The sequence below is a fragment of the Apium graveolens genome, chromosome 8, assembly GCF_009905375.1.
Source record: "Apium graveolens cultivar Ventura chromosome 8, ASM990537v1, whole genome shotgun sequence".
In the NCBI taxonomy this organism is placed as follows: domain Eukaryota; kingdom Viridiplantae; phylum Streptophyta; class Magnoliopsida; order Apiales; family Apiaceae; genus Apium; species Apium graveolens.
In genome coordinates, this window is record NC_133654.1 from 128491578 (window position 1) to 128504459 (window position 12882).

Below are 12882 nucleotides of genomic sequence, written 5' to 3' on the forward strand. Positions count from 1 at the left end.
TTTGAATTAAATAAGGATAATTTTAATTTTAATTAATGTTAAATAATTGAATAAATAAGGGTAGTTAAGTAATTACAGCAAGTACCGACCAACCGACTACCAAACTTTTAATATTTTGTCTATTATATCGAGTAGATACAGTTATATTTCATGTTAATTAAAATAATTTTAATTTGAATTAAATAAGTATAATTTTGATTTCAATTAATGTTAAATAATTGAATAAATAAGGGTAATTAAGTAATTTTAGCAAGTACCGACTACCAAACTTTTAATGTTTAGTCTATTATAATATATTACTAGCCTATAACCCGTGCGATTCACGGGCTAATTATAACATAATATTATTATTTATATAATAGTTTTTGTAAAAATCAAAAAATTATAAAAGATAATTAAATAAAATATAATAACTATGTATTATTGAAATTAATGATACATATATTTTTTATATTATACTTTTGACAGATTCAAATTCGGATATTTAAAATATTAAGATTTAGAATATTATTCATATTGAAAATAACAATTCTCATATATTTATTTTAAAATGTAATAATACCATCACATATCAATACTAAATTATTAAAATCGAAAGATATTAAAAATGTGATATGGCTACTCATATTTTAATACTTACACTATAAATTTTTATTTTATAATTAAAATTTTAGTATACAAACCCTGAATTCAATTTTTTTTTACTTCGAAAACATCCATTTTTTAATTATCGGTATTTCTTAAACATAAAGAATTCTATTTCAACATAATGAATCATATTTCATGTGGGCCTATGTAAAACCGTAAGAGAATGCAAGTTTTGTGTTTTTTTCAATTTCATGTATTTTAATTTAATTTTGAAATATAATATTTATGTTCATCTAATGTGTATTAACTATTAAGAATTAATTTCTTCAAAAAAAACTATTAAGAATTAATTGATTGTGTCCGACTCAGAGAGAATTATAATTTGAATTAATTTTAGAAGAGTCAAATATACATATTTTTTTCTTATTTTAAATGTTAATATTTTTGAAAGTCGTGTTAACTATTTTTTAGAAAGATATTAACCAAATAACCGATTATGCTTAAAATAGCCTTAAAATAGCATATAACCTATGCGATGGATGGTAATTTTAATATTTAGTATCATATTATTATTATTATATATACCTTTTATTATAAAAGGTAAATTATGAAATAAAATAAATAATTTTTTGGAATTTATGATATTAATTTTAATATAAATTATTTAATTTTATTTTTTCAAATTTATTTATTAATTTTGCGATCCAAATATGTTTTTGATATAAATGGCCAATTGAGTAGGTTTTTAGCAGGAAGTCATGTGACAATGACGTGCAAGTGAGGTGTGTGGGGGAAATTTGAGAGGACTAATGGATGTATAGCTTGGCTATATGACATTTTTTAAATTAATTATACTAGCCTATAACCCATGTGATGCACAGACTAATTATATAATTATGTTTATTATTGAGAGTAATGAAGTTTAAATATTTATGTATTATTTTGTTTGTATTATATTATTGAATGATTCAAAATTTAGATAGCTAAAATCTTAAGTTTCCATGATTTAACTTTTTTAACTAAATAATATTTGTTGGATAATAATTCATAGAGTTGGTAGTTATAACATACGTTTTAGGAAGGTGTTAACCGACCAACCAAACGAAACTATGTTTCGCTTAAAATAGTATAGTATAGATATATATTTTTAGTCCGCAAAATGAACGAAAAGTGTTTTTGTTGAGAGATGCATACATTGAGTCAGCATACTCTGTAAAGTAGAATTTTATTTTTCTTTTTAATAAAAACTGATAAGCATTAGCCTATTTTTTGGAAAATTGTTAACCAATTAAAAGTATAGTAGGGATTAATAAATTATTATTATTATTATTATTATTATTTTAAATATTTTTTCTTAATTTATTAATTATATTATTATATTATAATTTGAATTACTAAAATTAATTTTGAAAGTGTTTGATTTTCTACAAAAGAGTTAAGAAAGAAGTTGAGTGTAATTAGATATTAAGTTAATAAAAATTCATAGAGTTTGTAGTTATATTATATTATAATTTGAATTACTAAAATTAATCTTGAAAGTATTTGGTTTTCGAGGTAAGAAAGAAGTTGGGTGTATAAATATTAAATTGAATAAAAAATCATAGAATTTGTAGTTATATTAGATACTTGATTTATTTTTTTAATAAAATTATATTTGTTTAAGCTTTATTTTGGAAGATTTTAGCATATTTTTTAGGAAGGAGTATAATATAGTATAGTATAGATAATATTGATCAGATGGGTTCAGAAATATTTTACTAGCTTCGTACGACAGGGCCTTACATACTTAGCATCTAACATTAATTTAGATAATGTGATAAAGAACATAACATCTAGTAACATTCCTCGGGTAAAATGTTAACATCACTGTCAGCAAAATATCTGCATCACCACTTTTAACTGTCTTGACTTTGGCAATGAAACTAGGTGTCTAATTTATGTCAATACCACTCATTTGTTTGTCCAAGGATTTGGAGAACCCATCTTGACTCCATAACTTTTCTAGTTCAGATTCTAAATTTTTGGCAACCTTGGTTTCTTCCAAGCCCAATCTGGGAAATCCACATGAACAGATCCCTGTCTTATTGGTGTAACAGGTTCCAGAATGAAGGATTGCTGCTTGATATAGTTGTACAGTCGATGAAATGGATGATCCAAGGAAAAGCAATTTTCAGAATGTCGTGCAGACCCAGACCCTTCGAGGCAGAAGTGCGGAAGAGATGAATAGTCCATTATCTAAATTAAATGAGCAACCGAATAATATTAGAATCAACTTAAAAACTGGAGCAGTCACAGTACATGCAATTTGGTACAGACAGTGTTTGTTTTCCCTGTAAAATTAGTTATTCAAGGACCGAAGAAGGGATGCAATGAACTTACAAGCAATGAACACGACGTGTAATTTCGTATGGACAAACTACTACTTTGTTTTCCGGCCTAATATTGCATGCATACTAAAGTTTTTGCAACTCTTCAGAGGCCTAAAGTTCAGAGCATTAACAAGTTATAGGATGATATATAAAATGATATGGCAACCCAGTCAATATTAGGAAACTGCTACATCATCATTGTGGTTTATGGTTCAACATTTATCTATGTATGCACGTTTTCTGTGTAGATAACACATCAAGAAATGACAGGTAATTTACTGAAAATGCCAACATAAGTAGTTGTTGCATTTGATGTAGTGTTTAGAAACCATCCATAAGAGCAAGTCCAGTGCAATGCTAAAGTTGTTTCCACTTCAATAATTTGGAACCAAGCGCTAAAAAACTAAACTCCAAAGGGGTTCTATTTTTTGATGCAAATATTTGGAGTTGCTCTAACTATTGAAAGAGAACATCACATGGGGAGCATCTAAGAAGATATTTTCATTTTAAGCTAAGATTAAAATTGGCCTTCAAATAAGCATCAGGAAATTGTTCATTTGACTAGAAATTTGTTTTTTAAAAATATGGCTTTATACAGAATGAAGTCAGAGAATTAGTTACTTTTAAAAGTTCATCTCGTCCACGACCTGAAAGCACCTGTACCTTGTTCCTTGTTCGCTCCTGCAAGAGTGGCTTGACAACCTGCTTATAGTTAAGTGTCAAATCGATGCTGCTGCTGTGTGGATGAGAACAAATGCAACAAGCTTATTAACGTACAAGTGAGAGCAGTTAAATGCCAACCTTCCAACAAGCCGAGAATATATATGGCACATTTACAATGGAATATGTAACTGTCTTCTCTGGGTAATTTAGGTCATCGATGCCAGAATGATAGTTAGTAGCTGCACAAGGGTAACACAGTTCTCAGTATCCAACTTAAAAAACCCTAATAAATTACATTAATAAACATAACTGAGATCAGTTAAAAACCGGCATATTTTCGTTCTCAATTTTCAAAATTTTGTTTTACTAATCTACGAAAGTAACTGTAGCTTTGTCGCTACTCGCAATGCAAGAAACTCTGATCCAAGATAAACACAATTAATAAACCGTAATGATCTGGTAAAAGATATATAGTCCAGCACCCCATTTCTAAACTTATTTATTGTGACATTAATCACGAAGCAAGCATCGTAACATGTAGGGTAAATATGAGAAATGACATGAGATGCTTTGATCACAGTATACCTTTATTAGACTCAAGTGTGACATCTTCAATCCAGTCATGTCCAAAACCTTAGTTGCCGAAGGCTGCAGTAAATGTAAAGTATCAAGAAAATTCAATAAACAAAAAAAGGAAGAAGAAACAGTCTGGTTTTGTGGGGCAATGTTGAACTCACAAACTACACGGTCTCAATGTTCATTGATCTGAATGTGTGATTGCACATAGTAGTGGACCTGAATTGAGTTTGATAGAGAATTTTTGTTACTTGAAAAGAAAGGCTGCTGCTAGTACTATGCAAAATAGGAGTGTAATAAAACATGAGGCTAGCCAGCAAATCCCATGGAATTAAAAAGATATTAAAGGTTCTAAACCAAGTCACGACAGTACAGTTGCTTCTGGAAGCACAAACACCTTGCACTCTTAAATTTGGCTTTTGTCATTAGTACCTAAGTACTTTGGCTTTTGGCTTTTGTAATATGAAAATTACAACTAAACAGAAACTGTTCTTTAACAATTTTAAAATTTTAATCTCAGCTCTCTCCCAGTAAACTGATGTGGTTAACAACACCTTGCACTCTTGACCGATGTTACCCAGACTTGGTGCAGGTGTCACACACAGGTGTGGAACTAAGTGTTGGGTTCTTAGTATAAGAATCAACTAAGGATTTTTCGATATGGACCAAAAAAATTTGTACATAAAACATTTTTTATAAATTTATTGCATATTAATTGTGTCCACTACCAATAACACATAAATACTTGATTAGTTGATTACATATTGTCAAATTCAAAACATAGATTTTATGGATAGCATGGTAACCTAACAAGTCTTCCATGACCCTTGCTCTATTTATAACAAGCTGTTAGGAGGCCTTGCATTTGATTCTGAACTCTGAAGTAAATTTCTGAAAGGTGAAGGCTTTGATATTAATATGGAGGATAAGACTTAGATCTCATACCCACACCTATGTTATGTCCTATCAACACAGGTACAAGAAACAAGTTTTGTTGACAGGTTATATTAGAGTCCACTGCACTGTGGATGTAGCTGTTAGGAAACACGACTAATATGTTATTAGTTACATACTCTGAATAATTCATTTGTGCCTCAATTACAAAATATTTGGTGGATCAGTTACACAATCAGAATAATTTGGAATGGAGAATTTGGTGGATGGAACTAATAATATTTCAGTTTAGTTTAGGAATAAGGAGTTTATGTTGGAATTATAAATAGGAAGGCGTTCGCTTGTTCTAGGCAGGGAGAAATAAGATTGATTGAAGTGTGTTTGTGGAGAGTAGGTGCTCTCTTGAAAACCACCGGGTTGTTTGTGCGTGTGTTTACCAATAGAAGAATTCATTTCTTTGTATATAGTCTTGCAGCAGCCTAAATATATATAAAGAGCAGGCCCGGACAGGTCTTAACAGTTACTTGACATCATGGAAGTTAAAGGATAATTATTTCTTTTTATGTTAGAAGTGCGTTCTTTAGTTTCATGTTTTTTACATGCTTCAGATAGAAATCATAGAAGTAATGCAATGGGAACGGGAATGTTACTTAGGAGTGAAAGTCAAAATATCAAATGAAATTAGAAATTAAAATGAAAGAAGGAAAAAGGTAATTTCTTACAGATGCTTTGTCAAATGTGCTAAGGCCTGCACCAACAGCGAATATGTGAAGGCCCTGTCAAATAATAATGAGGATACTAGTAAGTAGAAACTATCAAATACAAGAACTCCATCATGTAAATGAGGCAGAATCACAGAACAAAAGGTGGAAAAGAAGAACCTCTCTGGTGTAACCCGACAATGCGATAAGCTGTGAATTAAGCACTGCTCTGTAAAAATCATTAGGAACTATAGGTTTCTACATTTAAGTAGAAAAAAAAAATGGTGAGACTTACCACTAATGATTATCACACTCTTTGGTATATTTCTTAAATACAATAGAATACGACTAGCATGGCCTCCCAATGTTCTAAAACTAGAGTGTATTTACATTCAAAAACGCAAATTATTTCAGGTAGATTGTGTCTTATCATAGCATCCTATGCTGTTCAAAATCGGTACGGAGTGTCCGACACAATAAAGGCCCAAAGCGACAATTTTGAAAATTGGACACACACGGAACTGTGTCCATATCTTTGGCACATAGAACTTTGTTCCTATTTCAGTCACGTTTATGGGAGTATATAATTATTTTATTTATTATATATATTGCATAAGATATTGTGGAAAAAATTATAATGCAATACTCTAATTGAAAGATGACTTTTTAAAGAAATTTGCAAATTACAGGTGGTTTTTTCTTAAACCATCACATTGGATTTCTAATTTCAATTCAGGTTTTACATCACCATCAAGGAGCTGTTTTCTTCTCATCTTCTTCCTTTCTTCTCCTTTCTCATCAAATGATACTCCTCTTCTTTATGCATCCAAAGCTAATCACACATGTAACAATTCATTAGGTCCAAGTGTCCAAATTTCAACCAAAATATTGACACTAAAATAAGTGCCTTGTCCAAGTGTGCATGATACAGAAGCCCGATGCGAAGAGTTGGAGTAAAATAGGGCCCACAATTATAGTTCAGATTATCTTATCAATCTATTTGGAAAGTAATCTTACCTGCATATCTCATCGTTTGATACATGATACATGATACATGATACATGCTCAAGTACTTAAACTAAATAAATATTAAAATGCATGTTGCACTTAACATATACTATTAACAGGGGAGGGAGACAGGAGAGAGAGGTACTAAATTTAAATAAATATTATAATGCACGTTGCATTTAATATAAACTATTAAGAGGGGGGAGAGAAAGAGAGTTAAAATGCACGTTTCACTTAACATACACTATTAAGAGGGGGAGGGAGGCGGAAAGAGAGAGAAATGGAGAGAGAGAGTATTAAAATGCACGTTGCACTTAACATTCACTATTAAGATGGGGAGGGAGGCAGAGAGAGAGAGAGGTGGGCGAGTAAGAGAGATGTACTAAAACTAAACAAATATTATAGCGCACCTTGTACTTCACATACACTACTGAGAAGAGGGGGGGCGAGAGAGAGAGAGGGAGAGGGGGAGAGAGAGAGAGAGAGAGAGAGAGAGGGAGAGGTACTAAAACTATATAAATTTTATAATGCACGTTGCACTTAACATACACTATTAAGAAGAGAGACTAGAGAAAGAGACAAATAGAGAGAGAGGTACTAAAATTAAATAAATATAATAATGCACGTTGTAGTTAACAAACACTATTAAAAGGGGGGAGGGAGCATCAACTAGCAGGTTAAAAATCCATTTCGGTAGCACCAATCAAAATGTTACAGGTTAGTGCTCTATAAACACTAAACTATAACAAATGCTGGAAATAAAGACAGAGACATTACAAGATTCCCATAATGTTCTCTCATTTTTATGACAGCCAAATTGTAAGAGAAAATTACACTTACCGCCAGTATATCGTCAATCTTGTTTTCCACCCTCCAATTTAAGCAATCTACCAACTGTATGATCAAGAAAGTACTAGAGGATTGACAAAGAAGACATACACAGATGATAGATCTAATAATTAAATTAAAGAAAAATCTTGAAGAATATTAACCGAAAAGAGCAGAAAAAGGTCTAACCATCTTGTGGCCCTCGGAAACATTCTCTTCCCCTGCTTTAAGAAAATGCTCCAAAGCTTCAGCTGGATGTCCCCGATGAACATTCTGTGGATATAAAAACAGATAGGCTTTCCTAATCAAGCCACGATTTTACGGTACAGCAATTTGCAATAGAGTAAGAAACATATTTTATGAAAAATAGTAGGATCATGCTTAGTTGGTTTTTGCAGTAAGTACAAGCATGAAGACTTAATGTCTAAATCTACCTGCTTAAAGGAAAATGCACATCAATATTGAAGAATACGAAATTAGTAATACGTTTTGGTTAAATGAATAGCTTAAGAAAAAAAATGCCATGGAGGATAAAGAAAAGACAGAAGAGATAGTCAACATTAGGGCTTGACATTGAACTACTGATGATACCTTTGAGTTACATATATGACTAATGAAATATGAATGATGAATTTAATATAAAAACAATACGAGTAAAATGGATGAATATGACGACCGAGAAGAAAACAGGTCATACTGTAGTCAGCAATCAAAATGTTTATCATTTCTTTCATACTCATTCTACTGTGTCACTTCCTCGATTCATGCAGTTCAAAAGCAATCAACAAATGAATGGAAATTGTGCAATTATATCATTTTAAACTAAACGTCAATAAAATGTTACGGATAAAGGAAAATGCTAATGTTGAACTCATTATTTGACCTGATACCATCTATTGTTTTTGTTTTTTAGCTAAATACATCCAATGCATAATTGTTATTAATATATAACCACGAAAACACAAATAGATATAAACAAAAGTTAAAATGGTAGTAATGTAGTATACATATGAAAAATATATATATAATATGTTCTGGACTCTATTGTCAAAATGAATGTACAGTCTATGGTGTACATTATTTTCCTCTTATGAACTTCAGTAGTACCTCTGCCGAGAGATTCTATCTTGTCACTTGCCATACATTCTCCTTTCTTAGCATGCATATTTTTTGTAACAATTTAACAAGCAATAAGCATTAATAAAGAATTTGGGTCATCGGGATTTTATTGTAAATGTTATTGCTAAAACAATTCAACGAATGGTCCATGAATCACAACTAGATAAACAACATATTCGGAAAGGTTTATTAACAAACCATATCACGCAGAAAGATATGCAAATTTATTAATACGCATATATAGCCTGCACGAAACCGAAACATTGTAGTGCCAAATTTCCAAATAATAGTTTTTATAGGCTTCTTGGGAAAATTTAGGGAATGTAAAGCTAAATTTATTACTGTAACAGTAGTTATTAAACAAAAACCAAAAACAATCGACTCTTACAACAGAAAACACATGGAAAATTGAGATTTATATAGGTTAAACTTAATAGTTGAAAAGTGAAAAATACATACATGTGTGTGTATTGGAAAATATTCGTTAGGAACCCTTTTTCTTTTTGCAAAGCAACCAGTTGTTACAGCAATCCTTGTGATTAAGCTATGAACAATTGTAAATATCATTTTCGAGGTAGCGGCAAGAATAAGTTGTGATGGATTAAGCGTGCATGCATCACATAAATATATACTTAAACTTAATAGGAGTAACAAATAAACAATTTTGATTAAAAGCAACGGTCCGCAACTAAGTTGGGTATTCTTCCTATTATAACCTTTTAAGGAATCTTAGAAAAAAAACTAAAACTGGTATTGCTTTTCACAAGTGCAACAGTATGCAGATACTTCAAACTTAATATAAGAGACAACTTGTCATCTCATTACAAGTCCACCATAGAATATGCTACAAATATCCAAAGTGCTAAGTTGAATTAAAGAATTAAATGAGGTTTTTGTAATAAAAAAAAGACTTTGGCTTGCTTTGACTTTGAGTTTCTTTGTAAATAAATAGTCTCTAAAGACTTAAAAAAAGAAACATGAACCAAATAATACTACAATCAAAGCTGTAGGAACCGATTAACAAAGTACTGCAGATTCCAAAAACAAAAAAAAGAGTGCATATATTATGAAGTAAACAAAGTAAGTTGTATATCACTAGATTATATAACATTAAATTATTACACAAAGAAGGCAAGCTAACAATGATCTGCATCGATACCCCTTTCGGGAAGTGGCAGCCAATCTATAATTGACTAGTTTGCAGCAGTTGAAAACTCAGAGATGCATTCCTAAGACATATTCAAAAGCTCAGGAATTTCAAGTAGGGAAGCAGAATAAAGCTAAAGTGAACCCCAATAACTCTTTAATAATAGTGAACAGTTTACAATCCAGATGCAATACAAGGATCAGTAGAGTAATTTGAAGTTTAAAAAGGACAGATCTTGTAAAAATGGTCACCTGAAATGCTGTCTTGTGTGGTTCCTCTACTGCAAATATAATCTTGTGTGGTTCCTCTACTGCAAATATAACGGACAAACTAAGATTGAGGAAGAAAGGAAACATGAAAAATGAATGATAGAATTAGGAGAACTATAAGATCCTGTTCGGGTCTTTCTCTGCCCTTTAAGTTTTAGTACGGCTGGTTATTTAACATGATATCGCATCCGGAGCCTCCGTCTGACAGCCTCTTCATCCTCAACCCTAATTTTACTTTTCTTTTCTTTTTTTTCTTCTCTTCTTCTCTCAGCTGCTCTTATCTCTCCATGACTGAAAAATCGTCATCGTCGTCTCTTCATCCTGCACAACCAGTGCATAATATTAAGAATTTAGTTCCCCGACCCTAAAAAAAGTCCAATATCACACCTGGTATGGGAGATATCGCGGTGTTCGACTCATCCCAATCTCATTTATTTAATTTAAATATTTGTTAATATATTGATATATAGATATTGGTTGTATTTGTTCTCGTCAATCGTAGCGAAAAATATCGTACGATTGAGGAGAGTGTTAAAGGGAACATTCTTCCTCATAATATTTGTAAGAATAAAGGAAACTATTTTAAGAGGCTGATGAGTGATAGGGAAAAAGCAATTAATAAATCAAAGAAAAGGATTCGGAAGTGTGCATTACGTGGCGCAACAACTCATGATACAAGAAGATGTATAAAAAGGAAGAAATCAATCAATGGTTGAATAAAATTGATTGTGACTACTATTTAGGCAATTTAAAATTTTGATATATAGATTGTTAAACTTTTTACGGGACGAGTTTATATTTTTTGATTGTTATAAAAATACTTGTATATATTTGTGACTTTCATTATCAAGTGATATGCTGTATATTGTTATAAAAATTTTACTATTAGAAGAACGAAAAACGACAAACTTTTTAAGATTAATATATTTTACTAGGCTGTTACTTTTCACTTTTTATAAGTGATTAATTGTAATTTTTTAGTGATTGAGTTTGTTTTGTTTAGTGATTGTTGGTTGAATAATTAGTGATTATAGTGTGTTTCACTATATTTTGTGCAAGTTTATGTTAGAAACTATGCTTTGTGTTCTTTCAAGAGATTTGTGAGTACTATTTAGACAGTTTAAATTTTTTACTTATATAGGTTGTTTCATTTTTACGGGACAAACTTATATTTTTTTATTGTTATAAAATATGTTTGGGTCTTTTATTATGATATGATATATTTTTGTATCATTTTTATCATTATATTTAGAGAAATATAAGATGTTAAACAAAATTTAAGTCTCGTAAAGATAAATGTTATACCATGACTTTATATTAATATTTAATCAAAACATTATCCAACAACTAAAATAAACATAACATAAAAAATTTAAACTGTAACAATGTATTTGGAGAAACATTCATAATATTTGAAATTTGAATCATATCATCATTCTTCAGTTTCCGAAACTGAAAGTACTAAAACATTAACATTGCTTCTACTTAAACGTTAATATCAAACAGAGATTCCAACTATTTAAATTTACATCTTCCAAAGATAGAACATAATAGAACTAGTCTTGTACAAATTTGTTCTTTGCGGCTTCATCAAATGTACTTGTCAAGTTTTTCGCAAAAGTCACATTTTTTGTTTTTGTAGACTGCTCTTCTCTGTCTCCTTGATTATTCGTCATTCTTTATTCCTGAGACTGTTAAGAGGATTCAATCACCAAGTTCATTAGCTTATTTGAGGCAACTTTAATATAAAGTTCCTTTCCTTCCTTGATAATTTCCTAGCATTATAGAATTGAGTTGTGATGATAGTATAACACTGTTACACTTGATTCGAAACATGTTGAGCTGATTTTTCTGCCTATTCTGCAATTAAAAAAATTATAAGACTACAGTGATTAGTTGTTAAAAGTTTGTTATTATTTGTGTATTTTTAGTGCATATTTGGAAGTTTTTGTATACATGTTCTTCTTTAAACCTTGTTCTCCAGTTCTTTGCGTCTTCTTCATAAGTCTGCATGTGCCTGATTAGGAATATGCCACAATCAGTTGAATTATTTGATGTCTGCCATGACATTTTCAAATAATTTGGCTTCACGCTTTTTATCCTATTTGCCGCCATGACATGTCCCTTTGCTTTCATGCACTTAACAAAGTGTGAATGCTGAAATAAATTGAAAAAAACTAAGTTACATGAATTTACTGAATAAATTGAAAAAAATTAAGTGTTGATATTTTTATACCAGAGTTTTTGGTTTTTGTCCATAGCAGATTTTTGGATCATCATTCCTTCTTATATTGTCAATTATTTCCCATGTTGGATTCTTGATATTGTAGCAAATCAAATAGAAATGCTCAGAGACAATAATTGGGAAAAACACCTGCAATAAATTTGGTATCAGATTTGTAAATATGGAAATAATATCGTAGCAAATCGAATAGAAATGCTGATACAGTAAATTTGAATTTTACCATGTCCATACTATCAAGCCTTGTCCTCTTGAATTTTTCAAGCATCCTATCCATATTCTCAGCAAATATCGGATATGTTGCAGTAACGCTCTTGTCAGTATCCAAACTTGGATGATGTTAAATATGTATGTTTTGAAATTAGAATTGGACATTTGGTAAATAAGTTTATAATCTTATGAATATTAGTGGATAGATTGATTACCACACAATCAATACTATAGAATATACGCAATGGAGATTCCTCTGTCTTGTACT

At 30.7% G+C, this 12882-nt stretch overlaps 1 protein-coding gene across 13 annotated transcripts; it reads right to left on the reverse strand.

Moving 5' to 3' along the window:
- Window positions 1–2405: 2405 nt before the first annotated feature.
- LOC141676975 (uncharacterized) lies at window positions 2406–10595 on the reverse strand. Of its 13 annotated transcripts, XM_074482700.1 has the most exons (11): window positions 10145–10583; window positions 7817–7900; window positions 7640–7693; window positions 6540–6623; window positions 5972–6001; window positions 5813–5866; window positions 4358–4415; window positions 4206–4268; window positions 3759–3859; window positions 3579–3659; window positions 2406–2823 (listed from the first exon to the last, which is right to left on the reverse strand). In XM_074482700.1, exons 1-4 carry the CDS (start codon window positions 10247–10249, stop codon window positions 6561–6563), a joined length of 306 nt encoding a protein of 101 aa, XP_074338801.1. In that variant the 5' UTR covers window positions 10250–10583; the 3' UTR covers window positions 2406–2823; window positions 3579–3659; window positions 3759–3859; window positions 4206–4268; window positions 4358–4415; window positions 5813–5866; window positions 5972–6001; window positions 6540–6560. The 13 variants fall into 13 exon arrangements, 10 of the variants coding, with proteins under 10 accessions (XP_074338801.1, XP_074338809.1, XP_074338803.1 ...); XR_012557263.1 differs by having other exon boundaries at window positions 5972–6623; window positions 10145–10594; XM_074482708.1 differs by having other exon boundaries at window positions 5813–6623; window positions 10145–10186; window positions 10217–10588.
- Window positions 10596–12882: the final 2287 nt, after the last annotated feature.

Excerpts from the sequence above, each read along its gene's own strand:
- LOC141676975 (XM_074482705.1), bottom strand. The coding sequence starts at position 10,249 with ATGTTTCCTTTCTTCCTCAATCTTAGTTTGTCCGTTATATTTGCAGTA. Across the intron at positions 7,901-10,144 it reads CACACAAGACAGCATTTCAG|AATGTTCATCGGGGACATCC; the intron begins GTGACCATTTTT and ends TTATATCCACAG. Across the intron at positions 6,624-7,639 it reads AGATTGACGATATACTGGCG|CTTTGGATGCATAAAGAAGA; the intron begins GTAAGTGTAATT and ends ATGTGTGATTAG.